This window comes from Alosa pseudoharengus, unplaced genomic scaffold (assembly GCF_046254945.1).
Source record: "Alosa pseudoharengus isolate Yale_2024_CS ecotype anadromous, Long Island Sound unplaced genomic scaffold, YU_APseudo_1.1 YU_APseudo_1.1_scf_21, whole genome shotgun sequence".
Taxonomy (NCBI): domain Eukaryota; kingdom Metazoa; phylum Chordata; class Actinopteri; order Clupeiformes; family Clupeidae; genus Alosa; species Alosa pseudoharengus.
Window position 1 is genome coordinate 3,511,367 of NW_027468674.1, and position 10,000 is coordinate 3,521,366.

The following is a 10,000-nucleotide window of genomic DNA, read 5'->3' on the forward strand; positions in this document are numbered from 1 at the left end:
GAACCTCCGGTCTTACACGTATGTCTGAAAGAGCTTAGAGAGAGGATGAGCGCATGGGTGTGAGTGCAAGGGTGTGTGTGTGTGTGTGTGTGTGTGTGTGTGTGTGTGTGTGTGTGTGTGTGTGTGTGTGTGTGTGTGTGTGTGTGTGTGTGTGTGTGTGTGTGTGTGTGTGTGTGTGTGTGTGTGTGTGTGTGTGTGTGTGTGTGTGTGTGTGTGTGTGTGTGTGTGTGTGTGTGTGTGTGTGTGCGTGCGTGCGTGCGTGCGTGCGTGCGTGCGTGCGTGCGTGCGTGCGTGCGTGCGTGTGCTACGGCTTTCAAGGCACGTTTCCTCTGCCCACCCAAACCAATGAACCTTGTGTGTGTGTGTGTGTGTGTGTGTGTGTGTGTGTGTGTGTGTGGGTGGGTGTGTGTGTGTGTGTCTCGCAGCTCACAACCTTGCTCTCTCAGACTCTCTCTTCTGCAAAACACACACACACACACACACACACACACACACACACACACCACAGTAGGGTTGTATTCTTGTGTATCTTCATCACCTCCTGCTCCCTGTCTCACACTCTCTCTTCTGCAAAACACACTCTCATGCGATAAGACACGTTTTGCACTGTGATGTGCAAAACACACTCTCATGCGATAAGACACATTTTGCACTGTGATGTGCAAAACACACTCTCATGCGATAAGACACATTTTGCACTGTGATGTGCAAAACACACTCTCATACGATAAGACACATTTTGCACTGTGATGTGCAAAACACACTCTCATGCGATAAGACACGTTTTGCACTGTGATGTGCAAAACACACTCTCATGCGATAAGACACATTTTGCACTGTGATGTGCAAAACACACTCTCATGCGATAAGACATTTTGCACTGTGATGTGCAAAACACACTCTCATGCGATAAGACACGTTTTGCACTGTGATGTGCTTGTGATGCATAATGGCAACCACACGAGGCCAAAGGTAGACACAAAGAAAGCACAAATGCCGTACGTTAAACACAACGACTCCAAATTGACCACACTTGTTTCAAATGAGGCGACACAACCAATATAAACTAGTTCAGAGTGTAAACAGGTTGCTGAACGAACAGTGCAGGTTCATATCAACAATGGACAGAATCTCAGAATTTCACTTGCATTTCAATTGAGGTAGCAAACAGGAACCATCTAAGCACTCTTACACACTCTCTATCTCTCTCTCTCTCTCACACACACACATACACACACACACACACACACACACAAGTTTACTATGTGAAGGGGAGGTTTTTCAGCCCTGTGTGACTGACTCATCATAGGGAATTCCAACATGGCATTGCGAAATGTCTAATTTCCTTTTCAGAATACCATTACACAACAGACTGAGCCCACACTCTCTATCACACACACACACACACACACACACACACACACACACACACACACACACACACCATTACACAACAGACTGAGCCCTTCCCCTATAGGATATCTTATGCTATTCTATTCTTATCCTTAGTCTATCATACTATAGCATACAAAATATATAACGTACATAATAATAGCCTACATGTAGGAGCCAAATTGAGCTTTATGTTAATTCTTATATTTTCCTTGTTTATTAGCCGGAGTAAGTATGTGTGTGCATGTCTGTGTGCGTATGTATGTGAGAGTGGTTGATTGGATTGAGTATGGGCACAGGTCTGTCTGTCCCACCTACAGGATCCTGGAGGAGGTTGCTGAAGGTGGAGCCCCAGGGGGATGACCTTAAAAGCTGTAGGCTGCAGCATGTGGGCGTGGCTGAGAAGGGCATACAGTCTTTTGACCGTGCTGCTCTGCTGACTAAAGCTTGGACTTTTGGACTTTAATAGAAAGCCTTATAGTGTATTTTCATGTTTTTCTTTACAACAAACTGTCAACAATAAATGGTCAGAAGGGACCGACTTGGAACAAAACCACCACTCCTCATCATTTCACTACTCCTCATCAACACGCGTCAAGACTAGGATCCACTCAGCCACAAGTAGTAGACAAATTTAAAACTTAAACGCTACTACACTACATAATATATAACATACATAATATAGCATACATAATATATAACGTACATAATAATAGCCTACATAATATATAACATACATAATATAGCATACATAATATATAACATACATAATATAGCATACATAATATATAACGTACATAATAATAGCCATTCTCCACCAAACGCTAGCGCTGCACTCCATAACTCAAGACTCTAATGAATAATACCGTCTAATACGTACAAAACAGCTTTTCTCAATTGTCGCAATCCATTTGATCTTCACCACCGTAGTAGAAATCATCTCTTGCAAATGCATTTTGCAAATATTTCACACATCTATAGACGTTTGAAATATATCTCATAGAAATAACTTTATTTGGATTAATGGAAGGCAGCTCTCAAATTATAATTCTAAATTTCTAATGTGCACGTGTGAAACTCCTTTGTTCCTTAGCAACAAATGGCATTGTACCTCAGCAACAAATGTCATTGTTCCTTAGCAACAAATGGCATAAGCCTATAGCACGAAAGACACTTAATGTTACTCTGTACTCTGTGTGTAACTGACAGAATCTCAACGTTGCTCTGTACTCTGTGTGCAACTGAAACGAGAACAACACCAGGAAGAGAAGCAGAGGGAGTGTTTGGGGTGGTTTGGGGTAGAGAGTTGTCTTCGTGTGTGTGTGTGTGTGTGTGTGTGTGTGTGTGTGTGTGTGTGTGTGTGTGTGTGTGTGTGTATGCCAAGAGTCTGGCTGGTGAGGGCAGATAGATGGCACAGGCGGGTGTGTGTGTGTGTGTGTGTGTGTGTGTGTGTGTGTCTGTCTGTCTGTCTCTGTGTCTGTGTGTGTATGTGTATGTGTGGATGAGAGTGTGTGAGTATGTGTGTGTGTTTGTGTGTATGTGGATGGCAGTGTGTGTGTGTGTGTGTCTGTCTGTGTCATGTTCAGATGGTCAAGGTTTAATTCAAACTGTTTACATGAGAGATTCTATCAAAAAACATAATTGTCAGCTTCAGGTACTCACACTGTTCTAAGCAGTACATCACCATGGACCCAATGGACCTTGGTTCTATCTGTGGTCTAAGCAGAACATCACCATGGACCCAATGGACCTGGGTTCTATCTGTGGTCTAAGCAGAACATCACCATGGACCCAATGGACCTGGGTTCTATCTGTGGTTCTGTGTCTTACCGTCGAGAAGAGCATGTGAGGAGCACGCCAGACACCCCAGGATCCAGAGAACAGCTAGCCATGCCATCGGAACATCAGGCCTACAGGATTCACACACACACACACACACACACACACAAACAGGTCAACATCAACATAAACACACGCACGCACGCACGCACGCACACACACACACACACAGGTCAACATCAACACACACACACACACACACACACACACACACAGGTAAACATCAACACAAACACACACACGCACGCGCGCGCGCGCACACACACACACACACAAACATCCAAAAGCAATAGCCTATGAACAATCGCCCCCCCCCCCCAACCCAAACACACACAGAAATACACACGCCCACAAACTAAACGAGCACGTCATAGGCACAAACACAAGCGCACGCACAACATGGAGCTTGGTAGTTTGCGTGCAAATTGCTAAGATCTGCGGTTTGTTTTCGCAACTATAATATAGACCCTTTCAAGAGAGTTCCATTATCAGCATCATAGTTGGCCCCACAAGACTTACTTTTTAACATTCCATATGTTATCTTAATGCAGAGGAAGTAGATTGGGACCCAAACAGAACGTTCAAGCATTGTTTTTGTTTTTATTGTTGAAAGGGTCTATAAGCTACCGGACCGGTAACTTACAACCATGGAAAAAATACAACCATGGAAAAAATACAACCATGGAAAAAAACTTCTTTGGTTTGCATCATTGGCACGTAAACACCTCTGACCGTAACAAGTAGGCTATTCGTACAGGAAATGACACAAATTAGGCAAGCGTGCTGAAAATCATCTTATCGAACAAATATGTAGCCTAACAAATATTAATTTCATCATCTATTTTGTATAAGAGCCTCAGTAACCTAGAAGTCGAGGTATACCTCATGTAGGCTAGTCTAGTCTAGGACCCGGCATGCGGAGACAGACGATTTATTTACCTTGTAAGTCATGGACTTGGGCTTTAAACAGACCGAAACAGCTCCATCTCTCACACAATCCACAGTTCCCAGACGGCCGTGAAGTTTCTAGGCACCTAAACTTTCCGGTAGCTGACGCGAGAGGACAAGCACGTTGCTATACGAAGCTGGATGAAATGAAGTTCTGTCTGTAAGCACGTTTCCGCTCACTGCTGCCCGCCCACACGAGCCTTCCCGTTCCTCACGGGGCGGCTCGCGTATCACCATCTCTCTCTCTCTCTCTCTCTTTCTCTCTCTCAGCCAGACTACCACATTGCAACTAGACTCCTCATCTAAGGGCAGACAAAACCGGTAGGCTACCACATAGAACGCGCAGGAAAACGGTTCCTCAACTAAATGAACACTAAAACACGCTCTCCTATCTCCGTCACTGCGCTCGCTGTGTTATGTGTTTGAGTTGACGAAGTCGTTGGTGAAGTGCTCAGCGCGTGAGTCACTGGGAATTCCAATATGACATTAAGAAATGCCCTGTTCCCTTGTGAGTGATATGGCCACTAACCCGTTACAAGCGCTTCACGCATACTGAGTTTGTATTGACTGTGTGGTCAACCGACACTAGAAATAACCATGAAGACATAAATAGGCTGCCGTTTGACAAGAGGCTGACACATTCGTTCATGCAGGGTGCCTCCCAGACATGTAGCCTATAGGCCTACACGTCTGAAGGAGAAATGGACTCCCTGGTCCTTTTCTATCGCGAAAGAAAGTGTCATGTTTTCTGAGTGTTGCTATTTGGTAGGTGGTGTCCGAATGAGTGTGTGCATATGGCTGCATGCTTCGGGCAGATAGTGCAGGCGGTGTCTGTGTGTGTGAGTGTGCGTGCGCACACCACAAGATCTTGTTATTATCGCAGGCCTATATGTCACTGTCACAATACAGATAAGCTCATTCACAGGCAGAACAAGTAGCCTACTCTCATAAGCAGACACATCCCAATAAAATGCATTTGAAATATTTATTATGACCGCCGCTAGCGAAGCTAGCGAAGCGGTCATATAGGGATTGTCAAAGTTTTTTTTTTTTTTTTTTTTTCCCGTCATCTACTTCCTGAAATTTTGGTCAACGATACCCGGGGCACCGAAACACCAGGGCACATGAAATTTGGTGGGTATGTAGCCCCACTAGACTTTTACGGAAAAATTTCGTTTGGTCCCCGGGGGCCACTCCCCCTCCGCGCTGGGCCCCCCGAAACCCAAAAAATGCAGTTTTTCCTCAATAACTACCTGAACCGTGGCACCGAGGATGAAGAAATTTTTATGGTATGTTGGTCTCAAGGGCCCACATCAACTTAGCCCATAATCACTCATTTGTGATTTGCACCCCCCCGGTAAAAAATGAAAATGCAATATCATTCTGCTTTAATCGCCCCTCTCTTCAGTAAAGACGTTCAGAACTGCACCAAATTTTATGTGTATGATTAACCTGACATTCTCTGGGGGTATGCCAAGTTTCGTAGAATTTCATCCATGGGGGGGTCTAAAAAATTAAGTTATGTGTACATTTAGTGACTCTACACTCATTGGCCTGTAGATTATGGTGCACACATATACACATGCACACACACACACAGGCACCCACATACTATCGGTATTAGAACGGCCGATACATAATTACAAATTCAGTAGGATTAAAAGAAAGCCAAAATAAATATTCATCATCATCATCATGGCTGCATTTCCAGTATTGGCGATAAGTAGTCGTTTGTCCACTAGATGGCGCATCGTTGCAGTGAGACGTAATTTTGTTGGAAGTTAATCTTAAATGGGTTGGAAAGACACTATGCTTCCTACAAGGACAAGACTGTAGGCTACAGTAGTTTACCGCAGAGAACGTCTAAGGGTAGGATGATTTCTGCATGACATGTAATTCCCATTTCCTCTTGAAGCCGAAATAAATCTGAGAATGTTTATCGGACATGCTTGTTTTTTACTGCAGGTAGGCTACGTTAATCCTATCAATAGCAGAACGTAGGTAAAATAATGTTACCGTTAGCATGGTTGAGTGATGGAGGCCAATTTGATTATTGATGTATTTGTAGAAAACCATAAATGCGTTTATAAGCTACCAAGCAAATCGATAACAGCACTAATTGTATCTTTCGACTGTCATCTCATTTGCTTATGACCATAACCTAGGCTACTAACAGGAGCTAAGTGAGTTAGCCACAACACGTTTGCTACGTGATGGTTTTTTAATGGAAAATATATAGGCTACCTGAAAGATAACCTGTCTATGATCCCGTGATGATCTACAATCTCCATTTAAACCAGATGTTTTAGAGCGCACGTTGAGATGTATTCAGGGCAGGGCTGTACCTACACATATTTGTTGCACGTGCTACAAAAATCATTCTTTGCGATGAATGATTTAGTACCAACGTTACAAGGGTCAGATACAGTTTTGCCTATGGCTATTCCGTGAGACTGAGGCGCTTTTTGTTTGTTCGAAGTGCGTGTTTAGGGTGTGAGAGGGGAGTCGATGTGCTTTGATTCCAGCTTGGTAGTTGTAGTCTATGCGATTAAAAAACACGTGTGTGTGAAGTATCCAAACAATGATAACGCTTTCATTATGGCTGCTTTAGCCACAGACCTTGAGCTACTGTACAGTGGGTTGGGTTCCGTTTAGAAGTGTCCACTTCATTCGCCCTTTCCGTGATTCACAGCTACGTGAAATGTATTACTAATGATATGCAAAACTATTAACTTTTTCGCCAAGAGGTGGCAGCTTGATACTGTAAGGTGTAAGCCATTGGTTCCAACGGAGATTTTATTTGGGTCGCCAGCATAGCCTAGCGACAATTTGTGTTGTGTAATAGGCCTAGCATAGGGCCTACCTTATATAGCTTATAGTTTGTTAACAGTCACGGTTTTGTCATAACTCCCTCTATGCATTTTTGCATTTAGAATAGCTCTAAAACCGGGGGGCGAACACGTCGCAGGGGGGGCGCCAGTGCGTGGATATCTCAATCGCAAAATTAAACAATATTTCTATCGGGCGCCTACCATGGACTAGGCTGGGTGAAAATCAAAAGATTGCGTCAAAAGATTGAGCTTAACCATTGACCTCATGGTTGCAAAATGCAAGGGAACATGAATCAGCATATTATTTGCACAAACAATAACGGAGAGTAGCTCTTCAACTTTGCCCGTTAAAATGTGTATGAACAGTCTCGCAACGCATTTCATGAAGGCCCTTTGGACATGTCAGTTATTTGCACCACTGGGAAAAACGGCATTTTGTTTTAGACTACTGGTATTTCATTTGTGCATTGACAATAAAGCTGAATATCATTTGAACTAGATGACTAAACTTATGCATATGTAGAAGAAGAAACATTCACAAAAATCCATGACATGACCTCTCTTCTTGATAGCGGTTGAAAACTGCATGGAACTGACAGGGATTGTTTTGTTTAATAATAAATAAATAAATACATTATGCTGCTACCTTCTGCTTTTCCCAAATACAATGTAGCCTACAGGTGTACCTTTCATCAGTCCAGTTGCAATGGATGGACTGTGATGAACTGCCCTACTTGTGATTGTTTAGAGATTTTAAAGGTTTTATAACAATGTTACAGATTTTTTGGCCCAGAAACAAATCTATTCACCTTTGCAGCGCCAGTAGGCTACTTTGTGTGCGGAATGTGTGCAAACACACATTTCAAACAAGCATACACAAAAGTTTCAAGAGTGGGGAATGGAGTAGAAGATGGAGACAAATTCATTAATATGATTTATTTTCGCGGAATGGATGTGCAGGACTGAGCGGCGGTCATATTTTGTACCGCTACGCGGTACATCTAGTTTATTTTATTTTACGAGGAAAGTCAGCATCCGTGAATACATGCAGAGGAGAACCCTTTATTGAACTGTAACAACAAGTTAGATGTTAGTAACAAGTAGATGTTGATGTGGTGGGTGTGGATGGAAGTGTGTGTGTGTGTGTATGTGGATGGGAGTGTGTGTGTGTGTGTGTGTGCATATGTGGATGGACCCTTTATTGAACTGTAATAAGCTGCACAGATGAAACATTTATACACAGGACAAAAGTGGGTTTAAAAATTCCTGAAACACACAACCACACACACTACCTCTCACAGTAGACTACAACTCAAAACCATCATCATCATCATCACCATCATCATCTCACACATTTACATCCAAACCATCCGATCCTAATGTTTCATCCAGGACACAGCCATAAAGTGGAGCAGTGGGGAGATGGGGTGTGTGTGTGTGTGTGTGTGTGTGTGCATGGGTGCGTGTGATTGTGCATGTGTGTGTGTGTGTATGCTTGTGTGTGCGTGTGTGTGTATGTGCTTGTGTTTGTGTGTGTGCATGCGTGTGTGTGCATGTGTGTGTGTGTGTATGCTTGTATTCGTGTGTGCGTGTATGTATGCTTGTGTGTATTTGTGATAGTGTGTGTGTACTGTATGTGTGTGTATGCTTGTATTCGTGCGTGCGTGTGGGTGTGTATGCTTGTGTGTATTTGTGATAGTGTGTGTGTGTGTGTGTATGCTTGTATTCGTGCGTGCGTGTGTGTGTGTATTTATGATAGTGTGTGTGTGCTTGCGTGTGTGTGTGTATTTGTGATAGTATGTGTGTGTGTATGCATGGGTGCGTGTGATTGTGCATGTGTGTGTGTGTGTATGCTTGTGTGTGCGTGTGTGTGTATGTGCTTGTGTTTGTGTGTGTGCATGCGTGTGTGTGCATGTGTGTGTGTGTGTATGCTTGTATTCGTGTGTGCGTGTATGTATGCTTGTGTGTATTTGTGATAGTGTGTGTGTACTGTATGTGTGTGTATGCTTGTATTCGTGCGTGCGTGTGGGTGTGTATGCTTGTGTGTATTTGTGATAGTGTGTGTGTGTGTGTGTATGCTTGTATTCGTGCGTGCGTGTGTGTGTGTATTTATGATAGTGTGTGTGTGCTTGCGTGTGTGTGTGTATTTGTGATAGTGTGTGTGTGTGTATGCTTGTATTCGTGCGTGTGTGTGTGTGCTTGTGTGTATTTATGATAGTGTGTGTGTGCTTGCGTGTGTGTGTGTGTGTATTTGTGATAGTGTGTGTGTGTGTGTGTGTGTGTGTGTGTGTATGCTTGTATTCGTGCGTGCGTGTGTGTGTGTGCTTGTGTGTATTTATGATAGTGTGTGTGTATTTGTGATAGTTTGTGTGTGTGTGTGTGTGCTTGCGTGTGTGTGTGTATTTGTGATAGTGTGTGTGTGTGTGTGTGTGTGCTTGTGTGTATTTATGATAGTGTGTGTGTATTTGTGATTGTTTGTGTGTATTTGTGATAGTGTGTGTGTGTGTGTGTGTGTGTATTTGTGATAGTGTGTGTGTGTGTGTGTGTGTGTGTGTGTTCTCAGCAAAGAGAGCTGATCTCGCTCTTGCTGCAGCCCCACTTGCAGCAGGCATTGGACAGCCCCACCACCACGTCCCGCCCCTTCCTGTCTGATGTGCGAAGCGCCTCCAGGATCTCATTGGTGATCAGCGAGCGGGCAGAGCGGGAGAACACGCCCCCCTGATGCCTCCACCAATCCCGCGCGACCTCCTCGCCAGGCTCTGCCCCTGCTGCACCGCCAGCCTGCACCAGCGGAGAGGAGGGAAGTGAGTCGTCATCAACCAACCAGCGGTCAGAGGACTGGTCGTCATCAACCGGGTCCAGCGAGTCCTGGAGGAGGTCTACAAGTGCACAACAGACACGTCAACAACAGACACGTCAACAACAGACACGTCAACAACAAACAACAGACAGATCAACAACAGACACGTCAACAACAGACACATCAACAA

General features: G+C 44.0%; 1 protein-coding gene and 1 long non-coding RNA gene across 2 annotated transcripts in view; both read right to left on the minus strand.

Annotated features, from left to right (window-relative positions):
* The window catches only part of LOC143138369 (uncharacterized), a 6,549-nt gene extending 1,960 nt beyond the window's left edge, over positions 1 to 4,589 (minus strand). The window contains exons 1-2 of the long non-coding RNA XR_012990178.1: positions 4,171 to 4,589; positions 3,223 to 3,302 (exon numbers count right to left, since the gene is read on the minus strand). This is a non-coding gene — a long non-coding RNA (uncharacterized LOC143138369). The remainder of the gene's footprint in view (positions 1 to 3,222; positions 3,303 to 4,170) is intronic.
* Positions 4,590 to 9,569: 4,980 nt separating this feature from the next.
* Positions 9,570 to 10,000, minus strand: part of rln3a (relaxin 3a) — a 2,057-nt gene continuing 1,626 nt past the window's right edge. Inside the window, exon 2 of the mRNA XM_076298857.1 lies at positions 9,570 to 9,889. Coding sequence (XP_076154972.1) covers positions 9,570 to 9,889 — 320 coding nt within the window. The remainder of the gene's footprint in view (positions 9,890 to 10,000) is intronic.